Source organism: Myxine glutinosa, chromosome 5 (genome assembly GCF_964187855.1).
Source record: "Myxine glutinosa chromosome 5, kmMyxGlut1.1, whole genome shotgun sequence".
Taxonomy (NCBI): Eukaryota; Metazoa; Chordata; class Myxini; order Myxiniformes; family Myxinidae; genus Myxine; species Myxine glutinosa.
Window position 1 is genome coordinate 139,118,158 of NC_136265.1, and position 13,348 is coordinate 139,131,505.

Here is a 13,348-nt window from a genome sequence, read left to right on the forward strand (position 1 = left end):
ACATTAAGAATGAGAAAATCACTCGCTGGCGCATCGAACTCGCCGATTTCTGCTACACCATCAAATATCGCCCAGGGAGGGATAACCTGGTTGCCGACGCCTTATCGCGGCCGGCAACATGTGCGGGCCTCATATCTTTGGAGGGTCTGCGTGCTTTGCACGACACTCTGTCATCCTGGGGTGACGCGTTTCGCTCATTTTGTGCGTTGTCGTAATCTGCCATACTCAGTTGAGGACATTCGCCAGGTCTGTCACGACTGCACTGTATGTGCTGAACTCAAACCACGTTTTTACACCCCTCCTATGGCGACGCTGGTCAGAGCTACTAGGCCGTGGGAGAGATTGGCGATGGACTTCAAAGGGCCGCTGCCGGCATTGAGTAACTCTCGTTATCTGCTCACTATCGTTGATGAGTACTCGCGATTCCCTTTCGCTTTCACGTGCACAGATATGACGGCCGCCACGGTTATACGGTGTCTGCAGAACTTGTTTTCTACTAGGGCATGCCCGTACTATATATATATCTAAAAGTAAATACCCCCCCCTCTATTTACATGCAATGGTTTGGTCCAAAGCGAACGGCTTGCGAGTACGGTGACAATCCCCCCCCCTCTATTTACATGAAATGGTTTGGTCCAAAGCGAACGGCTTGCGAGTACGGTGACAATCCCCCCCCCCCCCCTCTATTTACATGAAATGGTTTGGTCCAAAGCGAACGGCTTGCGAGTATGGTGACAATCCCCCCCCCTCTATTTACATGAAATGGTTTGGTCCAAAGCTAACTTGGAGTTTGGTAAAGAAATCGCCATCGCGTGCACAAACGCGCAGGAAAGCGAATGAATCGCAAATTAGTTTTAATTAGTTTTAAAACATAGTTTAACGCCCGAGCGAGTTTAACGCAATCGCAAATCGCATCGCAAAGCGAAAGAATCGCAAATTAGTTTTAATTAGTTTTAAAACATAGTTTAACGCCAACATAGCGCCAACATAGTTTGCCGACGGGAAATAAATGAATACGCTCTCAAATGTGCCGTCCGAGGCAGAGTCTGTTCGCCACGTTCGGCACACGTGATAGCTCGCTGCTCTCTGATTGGTTGAATCGTTTTTTGGACATAGCTCGGTAATTACTTCTCCGATTAATATGAAACCTTGAAAAGGCACATCCTCGGGTCCCCAGCAATATACCTGGCAAGTTTAAAGTATATCGGACCCGTGGTTGTCGAGAAACAGCGGTCACAGACAAACAAACACACACACAGACACACACACACACACACACAGAGATTGCTGGAATTATAGATAGATGTTTGGGAATCCGGCCTAGATGCATACCGATCGAGGAGCGGTGTTCCTGTCCCAGGAAGTGAGGAGCTTCTTACTTCAGCATAATGTCGCTTCTAGCTATACCACCCCGTATAGACCACAGGCGAATGGGCAGGTCGAACGCTTCAATGGGATTATATGGAGGGCCGTCACGCTAAGCCTTAGGTCCCACGGCCGGGGCCTAGATAAATGGGCTTGGTCGTTCAAAGACGTACCATCAGGTCAAAGTTTTGGAACTCTCTTTCATTACAGTTCCCATTTGTATTTTCGTTATAACTGTATTTATTTTATGGTGTGTGTACGTATAGTGTGTCCCGAGGAAGATTCTCGGTGTAAATCTTTCATACCTGTATAAAAAATCGTGTTAATTTGTGTCGTGTCTTTTGAGGCCTTGTACAGTGTCCAACCTTGAGGCTTTGTTTTTCTCTCAGCGGTCCGTCGTTTGTGCTCCAATAACTTTCGTTCTCTGTTTTTCCCAGTCTTTTCACCCCATAGCCTACTTCCTTTTTAAAATCTCAACTCAAAAAAAACAAACAAACAAAAAAAACATTTCCTTCTCTGTTCTTATTCGTTGTTCTCATTCGTTCGTTCTTCGACCACGTGTTTCTCCCCCCTATCCCCAGATAGTTTTCACTGTTAAACTTTAAAATGCTTAAACTTTCCCCTCAAGTTCTGTATTCTGTCGTATATTATAACACCTTTTTCTTCTTCTTCTTTAAAAGGTTGCTTTCGACTTGCTCACCAAATCTATTCATCCCCCCAAAAAATTCCATCTCTTGCAGTGCCGCTTTTCTACATTCCCTAAACTCTCCTGCACCCCATCCTCCCTCCAGCGTCCTTAAACGTATTTTTGACTCGAAGGTCACAAGAAACTCATTTTGCAATAAATGTTTGTTTCCCATTAATCGTACACTTTCTAAAATCCAATCTCAGCCCTCCCCTCCAAATCTTCCCCATAACCCCTCCCCTCCAAACCTTCCCCATCACCTCTCCCCTCCAAATCTTCCCCATCACCCATCCCTTTCAAATCTTCCCCCTTGCCCCTCCCCTCCAAATCCTCCCCATCACCCATCCCTTTCAAATCTCCCCCCTTGCCCCTTCCCTCCGAAACTGCCCCCACAACCCTCCCCTCCAAGACTCCCACTCGCCCCTCCCCTCCTAGACTCCCCCCCTCACCCCTTCCCTCCTAGACTCCCGCTCACCCCTCATCTCCAAATCTCCCCCATATCCCATCCCTTTCAAATCCCTCCCCAACTCCCCCTTCGCCCCTCCCCTTTAAATCTCCCCACCCTCATTTCTTCTCAATTTCCCCCCTCTCACCCCTCCTCCTCCTCAAAGCGTCCTCCCCGCTTCTTCCCCATTCCAACTCTCACCTCCATCTACCCCAACCTTCCGCCTCGCTCTTCCCGCTCCTCAAATAACACCTCATTGTGCCTCACCCAATCACCATCAAACCTTTTGTCCGCCCCATCCTTCCCTTTCTCCGTGCTATTCTGAAATCTCTGACACACCTTCAACAGCTCTCCCTACCTCTTCCACCTCTTCCACATCTTACCCTACCCCTCCTCCCCCCTGTTCTGTATCCGATGCTCCCCCTTCCTCTTCATTAACGGTATGGACCTCAAACATCCGGGGCCTTCGTTCAAACTTAACTGATCTCTCCATACAGGTTGCTTCTGACAAACCAGACGTGATCTGCTTAACAGAAACTTTCCTCCTTCATGATGTCTCTGATTCCTTAGTATCTCTCCTGGGTTACTCCCTCCTCCGGTATGATAGACCTGAGCCTCGTCCTGGAGGTGGGGTTGCTATCTTTATCAAAAACTCTCTTCCTCACTCGCCCTGCACTGCACTCTCTCCACCTCACCCCCAGGAATACCTCTGGCTACGGCTTCCCCTTCTCTCCCACCTCTTGTTCATATGTGTGTTGTACCGTCCACCAAACAGTGATGACTCCATCTACATCTCGCTGTCTGATAATATGGACCAACTTCTATCGACTCATCCCAACTCTCTCTTCCTCATATGTGGTGATTTCAATTGTCACCATGCCAGTTGGCTGGGTGTGGGCACCTCTCTCACCAGCCATGGCTCCTCAGCAAAGGACTTCTGCGACTCACTGGGACTGACACAATCTGTCAATTTCCCGACCCGGATCTCAGTCAACGGAGCATCTTCTTTTCTGGACTTGGTTATGACTAACTTCCCTGAAAATGTCTGCTGCTCTTCTTCTGCTCCAATCGGCTCATCTGATCATGTGCTTGTTAAAGTGGACATCTCTCTGACCATTCTCAGGGAGCCTGCTCAGCGTCGACGAGTCTGGCATTTCACTCAGGCCAACTGGCACGGTCTTCATGCAGCCATCAATCATCTGGACTGGTCTCCCATCTCTACCACCTCTGACATAAACTCATCCTGGGAATTCTTCCAAAGTAAATTGCTCTCTCTCATGCACAGATTTATCCCATCTTGTCTTCAGTTGTCATCCCCTTCCTCCCTTCCATGGTACACAGAATCTTGTGGTGAGGCTGTTGCCCAGAAACAACTTGCCTTCGTCTCCTGGAAAGCAAATCCAATGGAAGGAAATCTCATTTCCTTTCACAAAGCCCGAAACAAGTGTGTGTCCACCCTCAGGAGAGCCAGGAAACAATATCTCTCTGTTCTCAAGACCGAACTCTTATCTGTCTCCCTCTTCCAAATCCTGGTGGCGTCTCGTCAAATCTGTTTCTGGTGTTTGTTCCCCCTCCATCCCCTCCCTTATCTCAAACGGATACACAGCTGACTCCGCACGTGAAAAAGCTGAATGCCTCAACTCTGTGTTTGCCTCTAAATCTTGTGTCCCAAACCCATCCCTCTCTGTACCCACCGTACCCAGTCGTACCAGCTGCTCCTGGACTCCGTGTCCTTTGCTCCTGACAAGGTGGAAAAGTTTCTTTCAACCCTCGACCGATTCTGCAACTGGACCTGACGGCATCAGCCCACGGGTCCTAAAATCCTGTTCTTCCGCTCTTTCACTCCCTCTCTATGTTCTCTTCACCCTCTCTTTTGCTCAAGGTCAACTGCCATCTGCTTGGAAATCAGCCAACATCACCGCTTTACACAAAAAAGGTGCAAAAAACAGATCCTAGCAACTACAGACCAATCAGCCTTCTCCCAATTATCAGCAAAGTTATGGAATCTATCATTGCTTCGGATATGAAATCTTTCCTCTTCTCCAATGGCTTGATCTCTGATCATCAATTTGGTTTCAGACTAGGTCACTCTACTCTGGACATGCTGCTTCTGCTGTCTCAACAATGTATGGAGGTCCTCAATGCCAAACAGGAAATTAGAGCTGTCTCCCTCGACATATCACGTGCCTTCGATACGGTCTGGCACCCCGCTCTGCTCACCAAACTCTCCTCCTTTGGTATCCATGGACTTCTCCATGCATGGCTGGCGGACTTCCTCTCTAGTCGTAGTCAACGTGTGGCCCTGAATGGGTTTCTCTCATCTCCTCTTCCTGTTCAGGCTGGAGTTCCCCAAGGCAGTGTTCTGGGCCCTGTGCTTTTTCTGGTCTTCATCAATGATCTCTCTGACTCTCTTGTTGAATATCCTCTCTATCTCTTTGCTGATGACTCCACTCTCTGCCGCTCCATTCCTCATCCCTCAGATCGGCAGTCTGCAGCCTCCTCACTCTTTGCAGACCTGGACAAAATCACAGACTGGGCAAACAAGTGGAAGAGGTCTTCTGAATAATCCCATCTACTTTCTGAATAATCCTCTCCAAGAAGTTGTGTCACTCAAGCTTTTGGGTCTCACTATCTGCCATGATCTTTCCTGGGAAAACCACATTTCCAAGCTGGCCTCCAAAGCCAGTCGCCGACTGGGCATCCTCCGTCGTGCGAAGTCCTTCCTTGGCACACCTGAGCTCCTCACCACATACAAGGCTTTCATCCGCAGCTCAATGGAGTACTGCTCTCCCCTCTGGGCTGGTGCTCCTGCCTCACACCGAGCTCGTCTTCACGCTGTTAAAACCAAAGCGTTCAGAGTCATTGGAATCTCCCGCGATGACGCTATCTCCGAGGGCCTTTCACTTACTCATCGCAGGCAGGTTGGTGGTCTTTCCGTCTTCTAACGACTCCTCTCCGGCCTTGCTCTCTCTCTGGCTTGCTTCTCTGGCTTCTCTCTCCCCCAGCTCTCTCTGGGCTCTGTCCCCCAAATATTCCTACAGGTCGCACAAGATCTGCCTGCAACCCTCTTATGGTTAAACTGCCAAAATCAAGACTCTCTGCTCACCTTCACTCCTTCATTCCTCTTTTCTCCCGCCTCTGGAGCAAACTCCCTCACTCTCTTCAATCCCACACCTCCCTCCAGGTCTTTAAAACGGCTGTTCACCACCATCTCTTATCTTCCCCAATCCAAAACCTTGATCTTTTGTACCCCCGCTAATTTCACCCCAAATACACTTTTTTGAGGTGCCGACTTCTTTCCTGGAAGTCCTTGGTGTCCTTGCGTTTTATGCCTATCCTGCGTCCCCCCAAGCCCTCTCCCTCCCACACATCTCCCGATGTCCCTGCTCTCAAATGTTGTGTTTGTGTGCTTCCTCCCGTTCTCTCCCCATCTTGTCGACCGCTCCCCTTTTTATATACTTTTTTGCTTGTTTGTTTGATTTGTTCGTTTGATAAATGTTAGCTCTTTCACAAGCCTCGACTCTGTATACCAAAAAAAAAAAAAAAAAAAAAAAAAATCAAAATCTCATTTCACACCACATTCATAATCATGACACCTTCATAAATTAGAAAGGCACTCTGAAGAGAGCATACCTCCCCAAGGTGAACAGTTTACGTTTTGTATCCCAGAGTAGACCAGAAAATCACAACACAGAATAACATTTAATCAAAATCATCCATCCACAACTTTATGAGATATTCTGCTGTATATAGTTTTTGGCCCGATCTTCCAATGGTGAAGAATCACTTAAAAAATTCTCGTTGCTGGATCCGAATCTGGATCTTCACCAAAATCTAATCATTTCGTCCTTGTCACATACGCTACCTCTCTGCCAAAGTTCGTCCGAATCCGTCCACAACTTTTTGAGATATCTTGTTCACAAACAAACAAACAAACAAACAAACAAACAGACAGGGGTGAAAACAACCTCCATCCACCTTTGGTGGTGGAGGTAACAATACTCACATCAATAATATTATGTCCATCAAATTGAAGTCCATCAAATAATTTCGTGAACAGGATGCCAAGTGCCCACACATCGACTGGGGGACCTTCGTAGCCATGCTCTGTGATCTCTGGTGCCATATAGCCAGGCCTGCCCCAGTGAGGATAAAAGTTTTTTACCATGTATGAAAGGTTTGGCCATGCTGAAGTCGATGACCTTGATGTTCCACTGAAAGCTACAAAGCACGTTTTTTAGCTGGAGAACAAACAGAAATCAATATGTTAAAAAAACATGAAACCTTTGGTGATAAATTATATTGAAGGAAAGATGTAAATTTAATTGTGAAGGGAAGGAAGGAAAAAAATTCCAGAAAGAGAAAAGTAAAAATAAAAAAATGCTCCAACAATTTCAGTCAGGAATTTCCATAATATGGAGTAGGGGGAAGCGAGAGTAGAAAGCGAGGTTTACAAACGATATCCAAATGAGGAGTACAAAGTCGCAGGAAGTGAGACTTCTTGAGCTAAATGACAGGAATCGAAGGACACAAGATGTGGAGTTGTGAAAGGAAAGAGAAACTCAAAAAAGTTTCGCAATCTCGGTGAGGGACAATATCATATCAAGAGAAAAGGGCGACCTGAAGCAGGGATTTAATGAATAGTGTTCTGTGTGGATAGAGATTAGGGATGGAAGAGTAGTTAGTCACGTATAATCAGGCTCCTGGTGTAACGGAAGAGTAAGATTGAAAGGTTCATGAAGAATTCAGAAAGTATTGTGGTGAGGGAAGAGTGCTGATTGTGGGTGATATTAATTTGCCAGGGATAGACCAAGTTCAGAAACAGGGAAAGGGCAGAAGGGGAATTTCATGATCAGGTCCACAATTGCTTTTTAATGGAGTTTGTCGATAATCCCATGAGAAGCTGAGTGTTAGACCTCTTATGAGGTAATAATCTGAATAAGGTGGAGAAGGTTAAGGTAGAACAGCATTTATGGACAAGAGACCATAACATAGTGTGTCAGTGGATTCTGGGACCACCGTGAATAGATATCAAAATTAAACACAAACTCCAACAGTGGGTGGCTGTCTTTTTCACAGACCACAACAGAGCTGGAATGGGTATATAATTTTGATTTCTTACTTTCTATTTATATTTGAAGTTCAAATCATTATATAATGAACACAAAAAGGGTGCATATGTGACAGATCCAGCCCTCTTTCCCTCCATTGTAGGTTTCACCCAAAACATATGAATTTTGTTCTTCTCCTGCCCCCTCCACTTCCCACTCCCATTCCTTCCTTTGCTGCACCAAAAATGGTTTTCATTGCAGTGTCAGGCAGAACATATCACGGTCTGCACTGGTGCAGTTGGTTACCTTTATATCCCTGTGCACAATGTTCTGGGCGTGCAAGTACTCAAAAGCATCAGCCATCTGGAGGAAGGAAGAGATGAAATATTCAAACATGGATACAGATTGTGGTTGTTTAGATTTTACAATTTTGAGTTCAATTATTTCTGTCATATTTCAAACCACGACAAAAACATCACAATGAGGGTGGAATGAGGAATGGAATGGGTATTTCACCAACTTCTGCTCCAACCTCTGCTCCAAATGGTAACCACCTTCTGCTCACCTGTTTCATGGGAAACCACAGCTTTCTTTCTGTAAATCTCCTCAGAAAATGAATTTGGGAAGCGAGTGAACCTGTACACAGCAGACAGAAACATACAAGGGCAAGACAATGAGATAAAAAAAAATGTGTGTACAGAATTGAGGCACGTGTAGCGCAAACACATTAAACATGAAAACATGCACAGACACATAAAACATACAATGAAGGGAAAGGGAGACAAGAGGGGGAGAGAGGGAAGCACACAAGCGCAAAAACAGCAGAGAACAGGGACGGCGGTAGATCTGTGGAAGGGAGAGGACTGGGGGACGGGGGGGTCATGGGGGGGGGGAGGGGTGAGGGTACAGTGCAGTGTATAACGCAAATGAACACTACTAGGAATTACAGGAAATAAGTTAGAGATTCAAAGAGTCAGATTTGGAGTGTTTTATTGGGGGTAGAAAAGATCAAGGTTTTGGATGGGGTAAGATTAGAGATGGTGGTGAACACCTGTTTTGAAAACCTGGAGGGATAAGTGGGATTGAATTGAGTGTGGGAGTTTATTCCAGAGGTAAGAGAAAAGAGGAATGAAAGAGTGAAGGTGAGCAGAGTCTTGATTTTGGTCGTTTCATCAGAAGAGGGTTGCTGGCAGATCTTGTGCCTCCTGCAGGAATATTTGGGGGGCAGAGCACCAACAGAGCTGGGTAAGCTAGGCCTGAGAAGAGTTGACAGAAGACAGAAAGACCACCAACCTGCCTGCGGTGAGCGAGTGATCGGCCCTCAGAATCAGCTTCATCGCTGGAGATACCGATGATTCTGAAACACATGGATTCAACAGCGTGAAGCCGAGATAGGTGTGAGGTAGGAGCACAGGTCAGAGGGGAGAGCAGTATTCCATTGAGCTGCGGATGAAAGCTTTGTATATGGTGAGGAGCTCAGAGGTGCCCAAAAAGGACCTCTCACGACAGAGGATGCCCAGTCGGTGACTGGCTTTAGAGACCAGCTTGGAAATGTGGTTTTCCCAAGAAAGATCTTGGCAGATAGTGAGACCCAAAAGCTTATCGACAGAACTTATTTGAGAGGATTGCTGGGCAAGTAGATGGGAGGATTGTGTAGCGGTATTTTTGGAGAGACAAAGTGATAGTGTGAGATATGCCAGGATTGAAAGACATGTTCCACTTGTTTGACCAGTTTGTGGTTTTATCCAGGTCTGCAGAGTGAGGAATTTTGCATTTCTGAGAAAACAGGAGGAGAGGAAAAGTTATTTTGCTTTTTGATGATTTGAATGTTTCATTGATAAAATAAACACAAAATGATAAAGATAAAAATTTGCTTGCAAACTCAAAGGTCATTGAAGAGCAAGGTGATGGAGGGCCACAGCTGGATACAAGTCGGGGAATTAATGAACAGGAAGAGGAGTGAGAGTGAGAGTGAGAGTGAGAGAGAGAGAGTTAACACAAGACACTGGAAGTGAAGGATAGAATGATAAGAGGGTTCATGGGCAAAGACAAAATATCGAGGAAAGGATAGAGGGTGACATGAGATGTTGGTGCACCACCTGCAATAAGTCTTGAAGGGGAGAATGTGATTGAATAGCTTCCAGAGGGCAGTTACAGAAATGGGAGAAAAGAGGAACCATAAAGTGTGTGTGGAAAGTGTGCACTTTGAGTTTAACCAGGAACGGATTACTGGAGGAACTTGGGCAGTGAAGGAGCAGGAGACTTATTATTTGGAATTATTCGGAATGATGGAAACCGCAGCTCAGTTTGGAAGACAGCTTTGACATGTGATCCACATCATGGCTGATGATGAAGCCGATAAAGTCAAGAAACCGAACCACTTCCTGTGTCTGACCAGGAAAATAGATCAGTTGGTTGTTTTTGACAATTGTTCCGGAGTGACAGGGTGAAACTGAGATTTGTCAGAACTGAATGAGATGGTCCAACAATCAGAACATCATAATTCATGTTTTATAATGACTAAATCATTTAGCTGCCAAAGTAAAACTTGACTTGATAGACACAAACAGTGGATTTTCAGCAAAATGACATCAAAATCCTCACCTGCTTCCACATACTCCATAACGAGGACCGTGCATTCATTGTATGGATCTTTCGTTGGGATGTCGATCAACTTCACTGAAAGGAAACAAGATAGTGGAGCACAAGTTAATATGGCATAAGAAACTCATCCAAAGTCAAACACCTTTAAACGACATGATTAAGCGATTAAATAAGCACAGGTGAGTGCAGAAAGTGTTGAGACCAGGATACAAATGGGCCAAACGAGGTTGGAAAAGCAGGTTGGGGGTGGGGGTAGTTATCCGGGTAATGTGTGTATGGATCCCAATTCGTATCGAGCAGATTTTGGTTGAGGCAAACAACTGATGAGAATTATCCCGACAACAAGACATTTGGCAAACACACAACTCAGATTCGGTTGGCAGAGAACATTTGATTTTCAGTGTGTTTGAGTCTCATTATTAATTACACAAAAGCAAATGAAAGTGAAAAGCAAAGAACTGATCAGAGGATCCTGTTTCCAGCGACTCTTCTTCTCTTCGGTTGTTGACCACTTTTGTTCGTATCGTGGGCACATCACCACACAATTTGAGTGCCTGTTTTGTTACTTTTACATCTTCCACTCAGCAGTTCGTTGTTCTTTTCTCACATGGTCAATCACCATCACGAGACCGCATGAAGCCTGGTGTTGAAATTGAGCCCACATCATGCCGCTGAAATACCACCAGGAGGGTTGGCTCACCCTGTTATCCTTCCGTCGTTGCGAAATGAGTACCGGCCCCCCGGTAACAGGGGCACTGCATCAGCGGCACAGCCTCACTTCTGGAAGATGATGCAACCAACAGCCACAAGCTGTATACGAAACAACGATTCCCATCCTCACTAAAAACCATCCTTATTCAGCTTGTTCAGCGTCTCTGTCCTCTTCCCCCTTCTTTCGCTCAATATTCCATCAAGCGTCGTCCTCTTTCATCCATTACCCTGATATCGGTAAAGTACAAGGATCTGCACCCAGACTCAATAGCACGTGTGCTTCCTGTTAATCCTATACACCATCCTGTCAAACCTCAAAGACAAATCTTGTCTTTCTTGGTATTTGAGGTACATTTTAGAGGCATTTGAAGTAAATAGAATTGCATTTCAATCTCAATATGTATATTTATTCTCTAAAACGAGTTATTCAAGTCTCTCTGAGATAGGAATTTTAATGGTGATCATTTTATGCAAGTAATTTTCAATTTTCTTCAGATGATAAAGAAGAACCATCCCATTTCGGCCTCAGAAATTTCCTGGCATCAAAATCAATTTTTAATGTCACCACGGAGTGCAGGGGATGTTGCAGAGAAGAACGAGTGGTCACATGCACTTGCAGGATGCAAAATAAATGAAATACCTCAGCTGGGACATTTGTGCTAAGAAATGCACAGTACAACAACTTTACCTGCACGAGTGTGCATGTTCCGGCTCGGAGGTTGGAAAATCGAAACAGATAGCTTCTCGTCACCAAATTTGTCATCCGAGTCCTTTGTAACCATAGCCAGGTCCAAAGCACAAGAAAAAAAGAACAGGAGTTGGACTCGGGATGCTTAGACTCAGACAGCTTGGACTCAGACTCGGATTCGGCATCAGACCAGGTGGACTCGATCACAACACTGAACGTGGTGGGAGGAATCATCCTGGATAGGTTGCCACTACAACGCAGGATATGATAGCGTGCAAGCGATATTTCTATTTAAGAACGAGCAATCTAAAAGGGGGCTGACACGATGGCCTGGAGCTCTGGATGTACGCAGACTCGCCTCGTGGCCGTCTCGCCTGGGTTGGAAACTCGGCCCAGCTATAAACTATGATCCCGGTGTTTCACAGGCAGGGTGGTTCAATAATTGTGCCGTCCCATGGAGGGAGGTTAAACTAGCATCCCATCTACCCCCCTCTTGAGATGTGGATAAGTGTCCACCCCCCTGAGCTAATACTTGGTGGAAACACCTTTGACAGCAATTACAGCTGTGAGGCTATTTATATATAAATAAATATTTTGCATATGGAGTTCATAGAAGTGATCAGATAATTTGCTTATTGGAGTGATCATCTTCTGTGGAATTCTGTAAGATCTCAGCATCTTCCACAGGCTTGCTCGATGAACACGATCGAATTCCTTCTTGAAGTCAATGAAGTTGATAGAAAGAGGTGTATTCCATTCTTAGCATATATATCATTATACTTTTGATAAAATAACACTCAAACTTCATTAGGTTTGAGTGAAATCCACACTTACTAATGTTTGGGTGATTTAGCGCCTTCATGATCGAAGCTTCACGCCAGAGCTGAAAAAAATATACAAAAAAAGAAGAAAGGAGAAGAGAGAAAGAGAAAATTATACAAATTCCTTCTATAAGTTGGATAAAGATCGTCACACCATCAGAATAACCACAAGATTGTAACTCGCACACAGAGACGCACAGCCTCAGGGGCCAAGAGACAAAGATGTATCACAGACAAAAGTTCTGCCAGGACAGTTCAGGGGTTAAACTGTGTTCTTACTTCAGCAGTTAAAACACCACTCTCTCCACATAAACACAAACGTACTTCTCTTGAATATTTCAAAGATCTTGCCTTCTTCAAAGCAACCTGAAAGAGGGGACAAGAGATCGTATTATCAACAGATACATCTGATAATTGAGACTCAGCATTCCTGCAGAAAATAAAGATTTTGTGAAGCTGTCATAAACTAAATGTCATAAATAAGAAACTATGTCACAATAAAAATGCAGTGGGGAAGGTGATCATCAGACTGCATCGGTTCATTGTGTTTTCTACATTCAGACAGCAAACCACATCCTGCACTGCACTACCCTCCCAAATATTTTCAAACACAGTTGACAATGAAGCCAATAAATGTCACATGGTAAAAAGGGGGGTGAAGATAACCAAAGAGTGCTTTATTTAAACACACTTTTTTCTTTCCCCTTTCATGTCCCAAGCTCCCACACTCACCTCCGAGCTGTCTTGCCTGGAATTGAATCCTCGAGAGTTCTAAAGTTCAAAAGGGTCATTCTACAGGCTTATAAAGGATAATTATACAGGGTTCTAAAGGGTAATTCTTATGGGTTTTGTTTTTTCTCTCCGTGTTGGTTCTCAGGCCTCAAAGGCCTCTGGTGTACATGAACCGCTACAGGTTACAAGCATTGGTGCTGTGGTTACATGAGTGGGTGCACGTGTGGATATTTGGAGAGGCGAGTG

General features: G+C 45.1%; 1 protein-coding gene across 1 annotated transcript in view; it reads right to left on the reverse strand.

The window, feature by feature from the left end:
• Positions 1-12,726: 12,726 nt before the first annotated feature.
• The window catches only part of LOC137428380 (uncharacterized), a 59,221-nt gene continuing 58,599 nt past the window's right edge, over positions 12,727-13,348 (reverse strand). The window contains exon 14 of the mRNA XM_078777416.1: positions 12,727-12,736. Within this exon, the coding sequence (XP_078633542.1) occupies positions 12,727-12,736 (10 nt within the window). The remainder of the gene's footprint in view (positions 12,737-13,348) is intronic.